Source organism: Hyla sarda, chromosome 2 (assembly GCF_029499605.1).
Source record: "Hyla sarda isolate aHylSar1 chromosome 2, aHylSar1.hap1, whole genome shotgun sequence".
Classification (NCBI taxonomy): Eukaryota; Metazoa; Chordata; class Amphibia; order Anura; family Hylidae; genus Hyla; species Hyla sarda.
In genome coordinates this window covers 239,667,174-239,686,375 of record NC_079190.1, presented here as the reverse complement: position 1 = coordinate 239,686,375, position 19,202 = coordinate 239,667,174, and the positions used below count along the sequence as shown (strand labels likewise).

The window sequence follows — 19,202 nt, the reverse complement described above, 5'->3', positions numbered from 1 at the left end:
CATCACTGAAACAATTCAGCCAAAAATATCGAAAATGTGGTCTAGATTTTGTGTGCATTTTACCATTTCCTCATGGCTCACACCATTCCAAGCAAGAATGCAGCTCTTGGATATACAAAGGGTGCAGTTACACCTGGGCCCTAGGTGTTAGAGGACCAAAGCCTGCCCTAACTTATAGAACCATAAAGGGGCAATACAGAGGTGTGTTAATGTTTTAGGATAACTGCATCATACTGTAACAGCTGTTGATTTAGCTGTATATATGAATACTGATCTTTCATAGAGAAAAAAAAATATTGTAACAATAAACAGTTTAAGATATTACATGGTTAGGGGATGGGCTCTGACACAAGGCCAAGGAGCCTCAAGTCCCTTCTCTGCATACAACAGTTAAGGAAAAGAATACATTATTGAGTAACTACTGTTTTTATTTTGATTCGTTTCTTGAGCGGCACTACCTTAAAGGGGGTACTCCGGCCCTAAGAGATCTTATTCCCTATCTCGCCCCCTTCCATAGGCTTGCATTGAGGGGGCAGGGCGTGACATCATAAGGGGGCGGAGTTGTGATGTCACGATACGCCGGCCCCGTGGTTGTGAGGCTTCAGACACGAAGCCTCTAGCACTGCATGCAGCTAAGAAAGGTGGGTGCTGCATGAGAGATTGCGGCGGTCCCCAGTGGCGGATAGGGGATAAGTTTTCTTAGGGCCGGAGTACCCTGAAGATTTCCAAAAAGAATACGTGACTATTTTCTTTTTAATAACAAGCAGCCCCCATTGAAATCTGGGATAGAACTGCATGCATATTTCATTACCTGTTTAGCTCGTATAGATGTCTCCCTGAGATGAAATACTTTGTTAGAGGCTGAGTGTTACTGACACACTGGATACTGGAGTTCATGAAGCAAGTGTTCCCCAAATTGCTAAGTCCTGTTGCTCCTTTTTCAGTAGGAACTAGAAGCAAAAAATAAAAGGTACAATGAGATATAGCCAGAAAAATATGGACATAGTAATAAAGCTGATAGACTACATAAATAATGTAAAATGTATCAATGGTGGTTTAAAGTCCACAATTAACACATGCAATTTATCAATACACTACATATATTGACAGTTTCCCTGACTACTCTGTATGGTCAAGTAGTTTTCAGGGACTTCAACACTGATGGCTTATTGTTACCAGCTGATGGTATCAGAATATGGGTGTCCCCTGTGTACAGAGCTGTATCTGGTAAGTGAACTGGAGGTTATGCTCCCAAGGCGTGTCGCCATGGGAGCATAACATCCACTTCACTTACCCCATAAAGCTCTGTACACAGGGGTATCTTGAAAAGAATGAAGGGGAGGCAGCACTAGATACAGCCCCTTCAACAGTCATCAGCGAGGGTGTAAAATATCAGACCGTGTGATAGATTAGACACCCGCCGGCCTATACTACAGATAGGTCATCAATTTTCTAGTCCTGGAAAACACCTTTAACTAGAATTATAAAATTCCAAAATATGATTTTGGCTAACCACTTACCCTTATGCCTATCAATTTTACTGCTGTTTGCAATGAATGACATTTCTTCTGGCCAACTCATATCTTTGTTTCGAACTAAAAGTGAAAATAGGGAAAACATTTTAAAAGTATTTACATTACTTTGTTTAGAGATTCTGCACCTCATAGTGCTATATACAAAGAATATTTTTACTTAAACTTCAACTGCAACATAATCTCTTGCTCATTCTTTAAATTGGACATAGAGAGATGCAAGTCCCTGCTAGGCTATTAAGTTGCTGGGGAAACAGTCTGACACTGATGAAGTCTATTAAATAGAAATGGACTGGTTTATAGAACTTGCTAATTATTATAGGGTTTCCTCAGCAATTGTACTGACCAGTGCGGACTTCCATCTCTTTACACTCCATACGAAAAACGAGTGGGAGATTAGCATTACACCTTAAAAACAGTATGCCTTGTTATATCAAATTGTACGCTTTTACTGATTATTCAGTATATAAAAACCTGATTTTCCACCACGGAACAACATTTAGTTTTTACATCTAAATAGGTACAAAATTCTGTGCTGATTTCTTTATAGAGGTTGTAGCTCTAATTTCTTGATACAGGGTCCCTAAGCCTCTGAAAGGAAACAGATTTAACATAACATGCTGGGAAACTTCAGCAAATGCTAGACAAGGTTTTGGAGCTACCCACATAGAGTTACAAGATAAATTTAATAAAACAGTATGAAGTAAACTTTCATGCTCTCTATGGGCAGGTGCAGGTAGCCAGCAGGTTATCTTCTCAATCTATGTCTAGGCAGTAAGGCTCCTTTCACACTTTAAGTTGCTCTGTTTTAAAGACCAGTTATAATGTCCCGTTATGAAAATGCAAGACAAAAACCTCCAAGGAAAGTGGACTTCAGGCGCTGAAGGACCAGACAACGTGGAGACAGTAAAAAACATTTATTCCCAGTATGCAACGCGTTTCGCGCATGTGCGCTTCATCAGGCATGTGGACAGGGAAACAGGAAGCACTTATATACACACCAAACACAAAAGACAAAGGCAATTAACCCCTCATTGTCAAGACAATCATCCAATGGGGGAATAACAGGAAATAACCATACTTAACCCTATGCTGTCCTAGGTTAGCCAATGGCCAACCCCACAACAGCGAAAAAAGTGCACCTTGTAAAGGTGCAAGAGTGCATTAGCTGTAAACCTCAAAAATTGCACTGTCCAATAAAGTGCATACAGTAAGTTAAAAAACACACACACAATGAGTAAAAACAAGAGACAATATCAATAAAATACATAGAAGTGTTAAAAAATTGTTATATCAGCGGGTGTTCTCAATAGTTTCGTTTAGTCCGTTCGGAAATAAAGTGCATAATTTGAAGATCCAAAATGATTCCGGGTTGATACGTTTTTGATATCTATTAGGTACATCGCAGGGAATCATTTCCAAAATTTGGACCTTCAAACAATCAGTTTTTTCGCCGTGAACTGTCATAAAATGGGTGACACACTGTGTAATAAATACCCATTCTTTATATTGGAACGATGCTTATTCATACGTGCATGAATGGGCTGGATAGTCCGGCCAACATATTGTAAAAGACAGTTACAGGATATTAAATAAATAACGAAGGAACTATCACAACAATAAGAACCCTTAATATAAAATATATCATTAGTAAACGCTGATTTGAAGGAGCAATCAGTGCAAACCATCCCACAGCAAAGACACCTTGATTTATTGCACTTGTACATCCCACGGTCCTTTGGAGGGACAGTGGAAATAGGTGTAGATCTAAATCTGCTGGGGGCCACTAGATTCTGTAAATTCATTGATCTTCTAAACGTGACCCCAGGATGTACTGGAATAACATTTCTTAAAACAGGGTCATAACGTACAATTGGCCAGTGTTTGTTTAAAATGCCTTTGATGGTATTTGCAGCACAATTAAAATTAGTGATAAAATTATACCTAAAATCACGATCTGCATTCGTGCACGTATGAATAAGCATCGTTCCAATATAAAGAATGGGTATTTATTACACAGTGTGTCACGCCATTTTATGACAGTTCACGGCAAAAAAACTGATTGTTTGAAGGTCCAAATTTTGAAAAGGATTCCCGGCGATGTACCTAATAGATATCAAAAACTTATCAACCGGGAATCATTTTGGATCTTCAAATTATGCACTTTATTTCCAAACGGACTAAACGAAACTATTGAGAACACCCGCTGATATAATAATTTTTTAACAATTTTATTGATATTGTCTAGTTTTTACTCATTGTGTGTGTGTTTTTTAACTTACTGTATGCACTTTATTGGACAGTGCAATTTTTGAGGTTTACAGCTAATGCACTCTTGCACCTTTACAAGGTGCACTTTTTTTCGCTGTTTTGAGGTTGGCCATTGGCTAACCTAGGACAGCATAGGGTTAAGTATGGTTATTTCCTGTTATTCCCCCATTGGATGATTGTCTTGATAATGTATAATGTATATAAGTGCTTCCTGTTTCCCTGTTCACATGCCTGATGAAGCACTAATGCCCGAAACGCGTTGCATACTGGGAATAAATGTTTTACTGTCTCCACGTTGTCTGGTCCTTCAGCGCCTGAAGTCCACTTTCCTTGGAGGTTTTTGTCTTGCAACTGCTACACCGGTGGTACGGCAGCAGTGGACCATTGTTATATACCTTCACCCAAGTTGTGCTGGCACATGCACAACTTGTTCTGGTAAGCGCTATACTCATTTAGTGTCTTACTTTGTATTGGCGATATTACAACATGGATCGCTCCTTTTCTGTTTTTTTCCCCGTTATGAAATTGGCCGTTACAAAATCCCATTCAAGTCTATGGGATTTTTACATTATCCGTTTTCACCCATTATAGCTTATTTGTGACGGGAGAAAAAGGAGTGCATGTAACATCAGTTATTCATAACGGGCTCTAACGGGTGAAAACGGATAATGTAAAAATCCCATAGACTTAAATGGGATTTTGTAACGGCCGTTTAACAGCCGTTTTTAAGGGTTTTCTTAACGGGACATTATAACAGGTTTTTGAAACGGAGCAACTTATAGTGTGAAAGCAGCCTAAGTTGACAGCTCTGTAACTGAACAACAGATTACCCATTGCTATAAAGATATATTAAAGAATAATTCAGCATAGAATTATGGATCTAGAAAAGGCAATGGCCAATTTGTCTGAAGAGACCAATCACAGCTCAGCTTTCATACGTTAACAAGCTCTGCAAAAATGTAAGCTGAACTGTGATTGGTTGTTCTAGGCAAAATCTCTACATTTTCTGTCTCTGACAGATTGAGAATTCTGTGCTATGATGCTAAAAGCTAGAGATTCAGTTTAAAAGTATGCATTTCAAGTTTTAAGGTCGTGTGTGGGCTGTCATGTGGATGATTTAGTTTAGAAGTGCAATTCCCTTGTGTCTTAATCCATGAAGTCAATGAAGACATGGAAATAGAGAGAGAAGAGAGCAATGAAGTGTTTGTTAAAACTTGTCTGTAGGAGGGCAACTTTGTGACCTAAAACAGGATATGACAATCAAAATGGATGTCAATGAAACGTCTAATTCCTAGATAAAGCTTCTAATCCAGGGTGCTCATACACGCAGCACAGTCATCCGATTTTGCAAACCTGAATATGTAAGAGCACCTAAAGGCCATGTTCACACATTGCTTACAGGATGGTATTTTTAGTTGTAAAAAACATTAATAAATAACTGAATAAAATATTTGCGAATTTCCAAAAAAACAGCTGGAAACATGTTTTTTTTCAGCTATTTTTGCATCAAAAACATCCCATTTTAATGTCTAGAAATAACATATTAGAAAAAAAAATAATAATTCTGGCCGTAATCAGCCAAGAAAAGAAAATGTCAGTTTATTTTATACAGCTGTACAATTAATTGGTGTGTATTAACAGTTTTACAGCCTAAAAAATATCTAAAATATACATAGTAAATGTGGCCTAGGGATGCTCTTACAGCTATGTTCAGGGTTTGTGATGCAGTTCTAAAACCAAAATCAGGTGTGGACCATAATACATAAATAACATATGTCACTCACAGCACAACCAGGACAGGTGAGTGTACATCATTTGTACCTAACACCTAATTGCCACCCAGAATAACAGCACATATAGCACTCTTTAGTACTGCGTTTTTTTTATGCAGTTTTAAAACTTTAGTGAAAAACTGCCCCGTGTTAGAGCACCCTATATATAAAATATATTGAAATTAATGAGCAATATTGTAATAAAGCACAGAATATTGCTTATGCTTATTCAATAGTATATGTCAACTGTATCCAAAGTTCAGTTTACCGATTTTTACACTAAAAAATTTGCCTAAAGTTTCAGCCACTAAGTGTCTCACTTCCACTAAATTTGCTGATCACGACTAGTTGTTAGGTTCAATCTGTCTCTAGTAATATGAGACATAACACAAAGGTGGGGCAGAGCTATCATCTTAGGCTCACTGCACTGCCTTATTTTATCTCATGACATATCAATGAATTCTATCCTGGCTTTTGATGTCTTTCTATATTCTAGGATTTCACATAGATTTGACTAGGAACAACCAATATATTTTGCTACACTCTCATAAGTGTTAAACCTCTATCTTGAAGAAGATTTATAATCCTTTCCAATGTTTCAGCAGTCAAGTGATTTGTTGAGACTATGTCTTCTTTCAGGTAGCCACGTCCACAGCTCAGCAAGATCTGCATGTAATATCCTTTTTTATCTACAGACTAAACTGTATTTGTTTAACAAATGCAAGAAGGCACTGATATATTTCATTCACTGAGTGATGCCATATTTTTTCTTCCTTTACATTGTGTGACTCCATTTTTTTCCCTCTACCTACTTAATCTGGAAATAGTTTACTTTCATTTACTTGAGGGTTGTTTCTAGAATCCAGAATGTTCAAAGGAATATTGAGGAAAATGTCCAAAATAAGGAGAATAAACCATCTAATTTTGTTGGGCAAATAAAGGATTCCAATACATTAGATTACTTGCATGTCCATTATTTAGTGGTATTTAGTAAGAAATGAGCAGCAGGGAGAGATTGGTAGTGTATATACATCACTCATCGCTGTATAATCCCCACATGCTCACATAATTAAATATAATATAATATCATATATTATTTCTAGTCGTATCTATTAACATTATGGAAACAATACTGAAAAGAGCATTTTTGTTGTATGTTTGCTACCAACTGATATTTTATTAGGTTTTAATACCTTCTATTACCAAATGCTGCTCATCCTGGATTTTGAGATATTCCAGTCTATGGTCTTCATCATCTAACAGAGTTAGATAGTTCTAAAATAACAGAAAAGAACATGTATCCTTTAGAATGGATATAAACAATGAAAACATATCATTTATGTGTAATAAATAAATCTAAAATACAGCATAAATTAGTGCTACTGTGAAGTTTGAAATATTACCCTGGAAAGTCTTTTTTTTGCCAATTCTTGTTCAGATTTATGAGGACCTCAGCTAAAGTGGGTTTTAACTAAGGAAGCATTCACACTATGTTTCATACATATGGGGACCGGATCCGACTGGGAGATTAGAAAACCAGGCGCTCCCATATCCCAGCCAGTTTTCTGGCCAGACTAAAAACCGCAGCACACCACGCCCGGAGTCACTATCTGACTCTGGTCGGGGGCCAGGTCCGACTGGGATACGGGAGCGCCGGTTTTCCCATCCCCCAGCCGGATCTGGTCCCCGTATGGACGAAACATGTGAATGCAGCATTACAGCATATTTTTCAAATGGGGTTTAGCATTTTAAAGTACATAAAAAAATTTAAAAATAAAAGGTAATACATTTTTTTTTGCAAATCGTGTTTAATTAAGGTGGACATGTCTGGGAGGTGTCTACTGTAAATAGCCACTGGGAAACATCCCAAATCCCAATGACTCCAGGTCCAGAAAGCAGAAATCAGTCTTCAGAGAAAAATCCTATAGGGTTTGTACATGTACATAAATAAGGAAATCGTGCTCATATAAAATAAAGTAGCACAGTTTTCTCTTACTTATGTACTTGTACAAAGCCTATATGATTTTTTCTCTAAAGACTGACTTGTATCTCATCTCATGTCTTTCTCCAGCCTATGTAAGCTGCCATCCAATGTTTCTCCCACTTGCCACTCCTTGAGCTGAACTTACTGCTGTTCTCTCTAATAATGAGACAACAGAAAGTCTGCCTGATGGATTTATCTTTCTTTAGTAGCAGCTTAATGGTAGGAAATCTGTAATGAAGACTGTTTAGATGATTCCTTTTGCAATCAAGAAACAAATCAACAGTAAGAAAATACAATTATAACAGTGCAAGGGTGTCCAAAGTAACTTAATGGTATTCTTTGTAGTCAACAGGATTTGTCACAGCCAAGCCAAAACTATTAATTTACTAAAAGAAATCCTTTCCTTGTGACCCATTACCAACTGATCATAAATTTACCAGACTCCATTATATAATAGTAGAATAATATACCACTTAACATTTCTACAACATACTCTAAAACAACTTCCTGAATAAGTAGCTTCTGAGGAGTTGTTAAAATAATAAGCATGAGCAAGGTCTCCAAAGGATTACACTAAATCCAAAAATAGTTTACTCTTTGCTACATCTGCAGATTGTATGATCTCCTTAAACATTCCATTAGTACATGAATAATTTCAGTCTGAGGGTGCGTATACACAGGTGGATATTCTGCGAGATATGTTAAGACTTAGGGTATGTTTACATGGTTCTAAGCGTACTCCGGTGGAAAACTTTTTATTTTTTATTAAATCAACTGATGCCAGAAAGTTAAACTGATTTGTAAATTACTTTTATTAAAAAAATCTTAATCCTTCCAGTACTTATTAGCAGATGTATACTACAGAGAAAATTATTTTCTTTTTGGATTTCTTTTCTGTCATGACCACAGAGGTCACTGCTGACACCTCTGTCCATGTCAGGAACTGTCCAGAGCAGGAGAAAATCCCCATAGGAAACATATGCTGCTCTGGACAGTTCCTAAAATGGAAAGAGGTGTCAGCAGAGAGCACTGTGGTCATGACCGAAAAGAAATCCAAAAATAAAAGAATTTCCTCTGTAGTAAACCGCCGCTAATAAGTATTGGAAGGATTAAGATTTTATAATAGAAGTAATTTACAAATCTGTTTAACTTTCCACTGGAGTACCCCTTTAAAGTCAACAAAATATGCACAGGGAATTCTGCTGTGGCTAAGCCTGCAGCCGAAAAGCTGCAGCAGATTTCATTGACTTTAAAAAGGTCTGCTGGGGACAGTGTGAACGTACTTCAAGTCCTAACACATAAGCAACCCCAAACACAAACAATTTCATGAAGCACTTATCCTTCTCAATCAAAAGTCAGGAGAAGTGAGTATGAAAGTAAATCTGACAGCTGTTCCACCCTCACGAAACCCAATACACATCGTTATAGTGTTGGTGAACCTTAGTAAAATTATGTATTACTCAATCCAATTCGTCATCCCGTTGTAGACTTGGAGCCTCAATTGCAAATACGCCAATATGCTCCCTGCAATGGAGGCGGGAGCCATTTCTCCAAGATTCCCTGCCTCCGTCCTCTCTGCTGCCTCCCTGCCTCTTCAGAGCTGTCAGGTCCTATTGACGCGAGAGCCAATGCCCATGTGACCACTTTGAAGAGGGTATGGATATTCATAGATAGGAAGGCATATGGCAGCAGAGCAGAAGGAGGAAGGGAAGCTTGGAGAGCTGGCTCCTGCCTCCACTGCATAAAGGAGCATATATTATCATATTAGCAACAGAAGCTCCACAACAACAGGACCACTGATCAGAATGAGTAATACATGATTTTACTCAGGTTCACCCTTTGTATTGGGTTTAGTGTAAAATGAAAACCAGTTGCGAGTTTTCCTTTAAAGAAAAATTCCTCGCTGGAATGTCCCATTGAAACTTGTCCATATCACCCTTAGTTTCTGCACGAGTGTAAAAACAAACTGACTAACAGATTTAAAAACAGAATAAACCTGCTAACTGTAATTCTACAAATAAAAAGTAAACACTGTCTGCAGATTTCTTTTCATACATTACCTCACTATTATATAACCACAAACGCATATCTTCTTCTTTTATGCGCAAACGCTGAGAAAGATACTCATGGATTTCTTTTATTGTCTGCATTCGGCTGAAGCACCCAGTATATGCTAAGACTCTTTTCAAAGGTGCATTTGGAGATGGAACATTTCCTAATTTTTAGAAAAAAAATATGCATAAATCCCTACAGCATTAGCATGCAGAATTACATTGTTTCATGACCATTATTTTACGTACCCTCTATAACTACTTATGTACCCTCTATAACTACTGACTAAAACTCTTTAACCCCTTAAGGACTCAGGGTTTTTCAATTTTTGCACTTTCTTTTTCCTCCTTACCTTTTAAAAATCATAACCCTTTCAATTTTCCACCTAAAAATCCATATTATGGCTTAATTTTTGCGTCACCAATTCTACTTTGCAGTGACATTTGTCATTTTACCCAAAAATTCACGGCGAAACGGAAAAAAAATTCATTGTGCGACAAAATCGAAGAAAAAACGCCATTTTGTAACTTTTGGGGGCTTCCGTTTCTACGCAATGCATATTTCGGTAAAAATGACACCTTATCATTATTCTGTAGGTCCATACGATTAAAATGATTCCCTACTTATATAGGTTGGATTTTGTCGTACTTCTGGAAAAAATCATAACTACATGCAGGAAAATGTATACGTTTAAAAATGTCATCTTCTGACCCCTATAACTTTATTTTTCCACGTACAGGGCGGTATGAGGACTCATTTTTTGCGCCGTGATCTGAAGTTTTTATCAGTACGATTTTTGTTTTGATCGGACTTTTTTATCACTTTTTATTCATTTTTTAATGGTATAAAAAGTGACCAAAAATACGCTTTGTTGTACTTTGGAATTTTTTTACGCACACGGCGATACCACATATGTTTATTTATTTTTTATTTACACTATTTTATTTTTTTTATGGGAAAAGGGGGGTGATTCAATCTTTTATTAGGAAAGGGTGTTAAATGACCTTTATTAACACTTTTTTTTGCAGTGTTATAGGTCCCATAGTGTTATCGGCGCTTGACTGCTCCTGCCTGGATCTCAGGCACGGAGCAGTCATTCGTCGATTGGACACCGAGGAGGCAGGTAAGGGCCCTCCCGGTGTCCTGTAAGCTGTTCGGGACGCCGCGATTTCACCCGAACAGCCCGACTGACTAGCCGGGATAGTTTCACTTTCACCTTAGAAGCGGCGGCTTTGACCGCCGCTTCTAAAGGGTTAATACCGCACATTGCCGCGATCGGCGATGTGTGGTATTAGCCGCGGGTCCCAGCCGTTGACGAGCGCGGAGACCGACGCAATGCTTCATATCGCGGGAGCCGGCGCAAGACGTAAATATACGTCCTGCATCGTTAAGGGGTTAATTAAATTATTAAGTTGTCAGAATAAATGTTTGCTTTCTACTTAATGATATATTACCATGGGGTAAAAAAAAAATCTAACACAAATTATATGCATAATAATGTCTACTTTTAATGGGATGAATTTTTATTGTTCCAAAATTATGTAAAATAAGGAACTGCAAATACTTTTCGATTTTGTGTGTCTCCAGGGTAACAGACTGCAAAAACCTAAATTCATTCACTTTCCTATCTGGCCCCTACTTGGAAATACCTAAGAAATAGATAATGAGCTTAATGCGCACCAATCAACCATAATGGTGAATCCACCTAATATAGTGGTGGTATCTAATATCCCCCTGTGCCACCTAAAAAGCTCATCTGTTGAGGTATGGACTCCACAAGACCTCTCTGAATGTGTCCAGTGGCAAGATACTAGCAGCAGCTCCTTTAAGGACATATAATATACACGGTGGGGCACTTCCACATTCCACAGAAGTTCAACTTACAGTGTGCCAGTCGTCTGTAAAAACTTTTAAAATAATGTAGATAATACCATTATATTTGTAATATACATTGGTAAAAAAATATGTAAATTTTTGAGTGACAAAATGCTGTCCCTGCAGCTACTGTCTGTGTGTCTCTGTGCAGAAACATAATACAGGAAGTGTGGGCAGGACAAGTAGGGCTCTGTGAAGGCTCATGGCTTGTCAATCAGCCTGCTGTGTGAGCTAGGGGCGTATCACAGAGCCTCAGTACTCAGAGCCCTGTGTGTCCTTAGTGCACAGAGCCCTGTGTGTCCTTAGTGCACAGAGCCCTGCTTGTTCACCCACACTTTCTGTATTTGGTCTCATCATAGAGACACACAGACAACTGCAGGGACAAAAATATACACATTTTTAAACCAATCTATATTACAAATATACATATTATGTTATTTTCTACATTATATAAATTTTTTTGCTAATGACAGGTACACTTTAAGTGAAAATTGGCGAATTTAGAGGCCAAATCGACACACAACTCTTTATCATGTTTCTCAAACCATTTTCAAATAACTTCTGCAGTATGGCAGGGTGCATGATTGGACTGATAGAAACCAGTGTCACTTGGGAATTCCATTACCATGAAAGGGTGTTCTAGTTCTACAGAAATATAGGTTCTTCCCATTCAAAGTAACAGTCATATAAATAACAGGTCCTGAAGTTTCACAGCACAACATTTTCTGGCATGTCCCACTGCCATTGCTTGCTAGCCTTCTTCATGAGTGCAATCCCCACACACATCAAGGATCCTTTTGCTGGCTGTCCCTTACTGACAACTTTGGTAAGTACTTACAATACTTGGAAAACTCCACAAGACATGGGCCCTTATTTACTAAGAGTGGAGTGTAGGTTTCTTTGTGGGTTTTAACTCCCTACAATTTATTTTCCACGGTATTTACTAAGGTTTACCTTCATTTTACACTTTCCCTACATTTTGCTTTTCATTTTATTTTTTATTTTACACATGTTCTGATCTGTAGGGCTTTCCTCAGCAGAAATCCACCACATTTTTTGTGGAAACCTTAGTAAAAATGTTGTTTTATTGTGAAAATGTCGGGAACACGCCCTTTTCGGTGACCAGGTCCCCTATTCCCGACGGCCACATTTTCAGGTTTTCTTAGCAAAATGGAGAGTTAGTCAAGGTTTTTTCAATTCTGGCGCAGACAGAATTTCTGGTGCACAACCTGACAAAACATATCAGGTTTGCAATAGTAAATGAGGGCCATTGAGTTTTGGAGATGCTATCATCCAATCATCACATTGTAATTTGGTCACTGCCAAAATCACAGATTCTTATCCTTTCAAATGCTTCAGAAACAATAACTTGAAGAACTGTTCACTTGCTGCCTAATATATCCCTACCCAGGACAGGTATCATTGTCAAGGGATAATCAATATTATTCAAGCTCACTTATCGTAGTTTATAATGTTAAGGCTGACCAGGGTATGCAGTCTGTTACCATGAGAACACGTAAGCATCCATATTAGCTGTAGACCCAAAATGATAAATTTTTATTTAAACTATTTGCAAAGTTGCTTAATTTTTTATATAGTTGGATATATTATTATACTATTGGAAAATCTAAAAAATGGATTTAAAAGTCAGACCTTCCCTTTAGAATATCTGCTTAAAACAGTTATGTATATTAAATTACACATTATAAGCATTTATTTATTGTATACCAAAACTTTCTAAACACAAAAGGGCCATTGTTTACTATAGCATAATAAAAACTGCCCTGCTATAAGATTAGGTAATATATGTGGTGATTATTATCTCTGCTATCTAAGGTGGCAAACAAACCTAACCAGTTACAAATACATGTAAATCTTCTCTTTAGTGACCCTTTTCCTGATAGTATTAAGACTAAAAAGTAAACTATATAGCTGTCCAAGGATACTCTAGCAAGATCTAGGACAAGCAGCTCAACCAAAAACCAAGACATGTCTGCACATGTAGAAATTTCAATTTATCTTGGGGCTGTGAACCAATAATAGATAATATTTCTATCTATACTGGTTTCTTTTTCTGTTTTGTTTTTATTTATTTTGTTATTAAAGAAAAAAAAAGCAATGACTCTTTTGGTCAGTATTTGGTACTCATTTTTGAAAGAATATTTTTAACCAAACCCTAGAGTGGAACTTACAGAGAAAAACTTTAGTGGAAAGTGCCTTTTTTGTGTCTTGGACTCACTTTTTGTTTGGGCTACAAATACCAAAAAAAAAAATAGCTAAAAAATTAAGATCAGACGCTAAACAAAATACTTTATGTAAGCCCAGCCCAAGATGTTCTTTTTGTAGAATCTATTCAATCTGCGGACATAGTCAACATGACAATACTGCTGATGCCTTTGTTAAATAAAAAATACTGAAATGTATAACACTGTGATTGTAATATACTAGAACCGTAATAAAAATTAAAAACTAGTTTAAAAACGTGCTGAGAGAAAAATAAAAAAAATAAAAGTAACATAAAAAAAAATGCAGGTCACTCACATAAAATACATTAAATATTCCATTATAAAGAATATTGTGGAATAATACTGTAAATGCTGTTTTCATCTTTAAAAGCAGTAGTCTTTGGCAGTAGTCTTTGGCAGGGACAACTTTTGTTTACTACTCAGTGACAAACTGAGGTGTCACTAAATTAGTCAGCGGGAACAACCCCATGAATAAAATAGGGGCCAGCAGCGGACCATATTTTCTGTTACTATTTTCTGGTCCACTGACACTAGTCCTACGCTAGGAGCCAAGAGCACTCTTAGTCTGCCCTTGTATTACTTAATATTAGTGTTAAAAAATTGCCTTAGCTCCAATAGTCAGAAATGTTATCAGATAAAATGATTTTTACCTATTGTTAAACAAAATTCTGAGTAGCGAAGCAATAATGTTACCTTAAATGTATCACACAATGCACCACAACATCCTTTAAAAAGAAACAGCAAATTTTCAGCAATTACAGGTAAGAGGATTAGTTGTAAGATTACAGCAAGAAAGCTTATTTGGAAAATAAAAAACCCCACAAGATTAAGGATTTGACATCAATTAGTGCACGGCAAAAAGAAAAAGTCACCAACCGTTTATTACCATTAATAAAGCCATTCATTGTTTGGTATATCGATTATATTGGAAAATTTTGAGTAAAGGCTGAAATGTATTTTAAGCTAAGCCTTTCCAGTCCAGTAACAGATTGTATACTCTACAACCGAGGAATTATATAGTCTGATTGAATTGTCAGTGTTTTGAAGCAGCAAAGCCTATGGTAGCCTATGGTCTGCACAAGAATCCCCTCATCAATAGAAAACATACAGCTAGCAGAGGGACATAACATCAGTATAACAAACCACAGTCTGAAACAATATCAATGTGGACAAAAGAGGTCAACAATTACAGACTTCATCTGGGATGTATTAACTTGATTACACCTATTAAATGTACTAATATAAAAATCTACAATGCAACCCATAAAATAAAAAGTGCTGAGCCCAATCCATAGCTTCTAGCATTCAGTGACGTACTGGAGACTCTGTAAAATTTGTTTCTGAAGACTATACACAGGGTTAAAAAAAACTCAATGTAGTCCGTTTTATAATCTACTAGCTGAGTACCCGGCGTTGCCCGGTTTTTCATTCCTAATCCTTGTTGGGGAGGAAAATAAACAAAGGAGGAAGCTTTTGACTTCATACCCTGTCCTCATATATTGTTGTCATATCCCGACCTCCTATCCCGTCCTCCTTCCCGACCTCATATCCCGACCTCCTATCCCGACCTCCTATCCCGACCTCCTATCCCGACCTCCTATCCCGACCTCCTATCCCGACCTCCTATCCCGACCTCCTATCCCGACCTCCTATCCCGACCCGCAATATGTGTACCAGTTATTGAAATATCTCCAGCTGTACGGAAGTTATGTGGGAACATACATTTCCCATTGATTTGCATGGGACTTTAAACAAAAACCCCGACCCTCACAAATGGGGGTAGTTAAGGGTTAAATTAACTATCCTATATTTTAAGTGGACATATAAGTAACATGTGACCAAGTATTATCGAAATATCTCCAGCCGTTTGGAAGTTATGCAGTAACATATATTTCCCATTGACTTGTATGGGACTTTAAACATTAACCCCGCCCCTGGCAAATGGGGGTGAGTAAGGGTTAAATCACCTGTCCTATGTTTGTTGTTGACATATAAGTAACGTGTGTCAAGTTTCATGTTAATAACTTTAGCCATTTGGACGTGATGCTGGAACATACACACATACATACACACACACACACACACACGTTGAGTTTTATATATCTATATATCTATATATATATATATATATATATATATATATATCTATCTATCTATCTATATAGATGACACAAGCACAAACATACTTCTTACTCCAGTCAATAAATATACAGTGGGGTTCAAAAGTTTGGGCACCCCAGGTAAAAATTTGTAATAATGTGCATAAAGAAGCCAAGGAAAGATAGAAAAATCTCCAAAAGGCATCAAGTTACAGATTAGACATTCTTATAAAATGTCAACAAAAGTTAGATTTTATTTCCATCATTTACACTTTCAAAATAACAGAAAACAAAAAAATGGTGTCTGCAAAATTTTGGGCACCCTGCAGAGTCACAGCTTGTAAACACTTTTTGTAGCCAGCAAAGAGTCTTTCAATTCTTGTTTGAGGTATCTTTGCCCATTCTTCCTTACAAAAGTCTTCCAGTTCTTTGAGATTTCTGGCTGTCTGTCACGCACTGCTCTTTTAAGGTCTATCCATAGATTTTCAATTATGTTGAGGTCAGGAGATTGTGAAGGCCATGGCAAAACCTTCAGTTTACGCCTCTTGATGTAATCCCCCGTGGATTTTGAGGTGTGTTTAGGATCATTATCCATTTGTAGAAGCCATCCTCTCTTTAACTTCAGCTTTTTCACAGATGGCATCAAGTTAGCATACAAAATTTGCTGAAATTTTATTGAATCCATTTTTTCTTCTATTCGTGAGATGTTCCCTGTGCCACTGGCTGCCCAAAGCATGACTGATCCACCCCCATGCTTAACAGTTGGACAGAGGTTCTTTTCATTAAATTCTGTTCCCCTTCTTTTCCAAACGTACCTTTGTTCATTCTGCCCAAAAAGTTCAATTTTAACCTCATGGGTCCACATAACTTGTTTCCAAAATGCATCAGGCTTGTCTATATGTTCATTTGCAAAGTTCAAACGCTGATTTTTGTAGTGAGGACGTAGAAGAGGTTTTCTTCTGATGACTCTTCCATGAAGACCATATTTGTACAAGTATCTCTTTATAGTAGAATAGTGTACCACAACTCCAGTGTCTGCCAGATCTTTCTGGAGGGATTGTGCAGTCAAACGTGGGTTTTGAAAGTTTTTTCTCACAATCCTGCGAGCTATTCTGTCTGATATTTTTCTTGGTCTTCCAGATCTTGCTTTAACTTCCACTGTTCCTGATGACTGCCATTTCTTAATTACATATAAGAACATATCTTCTTATAGCCTTCTCCAGCTTTGTGAGCGTCAACTATTTTCAGTTTCAGATTTCTAGACAACAGGTTAGAAGAGCCCATGGTGCTGATTGTTGGGGCAAGGTCAGATGAGTCTGGGCATTTAAAAGCTTTGAGATTGACATCACCTGGTCTTCCCAGATGATGATTGAGAACAATCCATGACACTGGCAGGTCTCAGCTTTGCAAAGGGGGCAGTGCATACTATAAATTCTGCAGGGTGCCCAAACTTTTGCAGACGCCAATTTTTTTGTTTTCTGTTACAGTATATTGAAAGTGTAAATGATAGAAATAAAATCTATCTTTTGTGATCTGTATCTGTAATTTGATGCCTTTTGGATATTTTTCCATTTTTCCATGGCTTCTTTATGCACATTAATACAAATTTTTACATGGGGTGCCCAAACTTTTGATCCCCACTGTATATGTGTGTGTGTGTGTATATATAAATATATATTTATATATATATATATATATAAATATATATTTTTATATATATATATATATATATATATATATATATATACATATACACACAAAAAGTCAGAAAAAGAGAAGTCAGCACTGAATGCCATGGCTGGAATAAAAGTGATCCAATTGCAGGATGGTCACAGCAAAAGAAGGATATCAGAGATCTGGATGTAGTGAAGGCTTCTGATTTATTATACACCATCATGTACATTTTGTGCAACATTTTGGCCAGGATCCTTTGTCAAGCCATGTGCCGAAACGTTGCATATATACACTTGATGGTGTATAATAAATCTGAAGCCTTCACCATCTGAATCTCTGATATCAATCTTTTGCTGTGACCATCTTGCAATCGGATATGTATATGTGTATATATATATATATAAATAAACATTTTTAAGGGTGATATGTGAAGAATATTTGTTTCTCTTCGGCAGGCAGCTGCTTTTACTGCAAATACATGCAGGGTGTATTTTTTTGTTTCTCCTGATATGAGCAGCATCCGCATTTCCCATCTCCAGGGCAGCATCCGCATTGCCCATCTCCAGGGCAGCATCCGCATTGCCCATCTCCAGGGCAGCATTAACAGCTAATGCTACCCTAAGCAGTAGGGCTGAATACTAGACTATATAGTTTTTGTCCGAATTGTTCATATTTTGTACATTCGGATTGATCCAAATGTACAAAATATTTACATCCAAATGAATCCGAATTTGTAACAAAACGAATTGTACATACCTACGAAACCTTGTGAAAAACAAATGTTATTTTAAAAAGAAATTCTTTTTTGTTTAGAACAGTGGTTCTCAACCTGGGGTACAAGTACCCTCAGGGGTACTTAGCAGTTCTCCAGGGGGTACTTGAAAAAAAATCATTAATGGCAGCCACTGGTTACTGGTCTGGACCACTTTGAAACTAATGGTAGGCTGATGTCACTGCACCGAGGAGCAGATCAGGAGGACCGCAAAGGGGAAGCGCGGGCACTGAGCTGCTGTGGGCAGTAACTACCATCAGCTTTGTTGCTCCACTGCCCCTGCAGACCGGGGACCTACTGCTATGAGCCATAGCAATGGATCCCCAGACCAGAGGAGCACAAAAGCGGGACAGTATGGTGGCCTACAACTATATATGGGGGCAGTTTGGGGGCCTAAAGTTATATTTGGGGGCACAGGGGAGGCCTAACAACTTTATGGGGACACAAAGCAGGTACTATTACTGTGTGTGTGACAATAAACATGGGGAGTTTATAAATAGGTGGGTATTGTGGGTAAGTGTTGTATGGGAGAAATCTTAATGGCGGTCTAGGCCAGATTGTGAAGTAAAGAAAAGTAAACACCTCCCGTTAGAGTCACCTGTAAATCGGGGGACTGGGGAGATAGGGAGAGGAACACAATGCCTGTTATAGAGAACGCATATGAATTATACTATAATCATTACAGAATGTCTCTAATATGGGGGTACAATTTTTTGGGAATGGGCCGTCAAGAGGTACTCAGGCAAAAAAGGTTGAGAACCACGGGACCATTATGGGGAGCGGGTGCACGGAAAAGAAGAGACCCACGGAGATCGGAACATTGGAAGACAGGTTAGATAATGTATAATTTGATGTGATTTATTAACACATGATGTAATGTTGAATGAATGCTGCATGAATAATTGATGTGTTTGATTTGACGGGT

The 19,202-nt window shown here is 37.7% G+C and overlaps 1 protein-coding gene across 4 annotated transcripts in view; it reads right to left on the bottom strand.

The window, feature by feature from the left end:
• USP32 (ubiquitin specific peptidase 32) overlaps positions 1–19,202 on the bottom strand; it is a 252,360-nt gene that overhangs the window by 47,049 nt on the left and 186,109 nt on the right. For all 4 annotated transcript variants that reach the window (XM_056556716.1, XM_056556713.1, XM_056556715.1 and 1 more), the window contains exons 17-20: positions 9,620–9,774; positions 6,769–6,850; positions 1,521–1,595; positions 812–950 (exon numbers count right to left, since the gene is read on the bottom strand). In XM_056556716.1, coding sequence (XP_056412691.1) covers positions 812–950; positions 1,521–1,595; positions 6,769–6,850; positions 9,620–9,774 — 451 coding nt within the window. The remainder of the gene's footprint in view (positions 1–811; positions 951–1,520; positions 1,596–6,768; positions 6,851–9,619; positions 9,775–19,202) is intronic.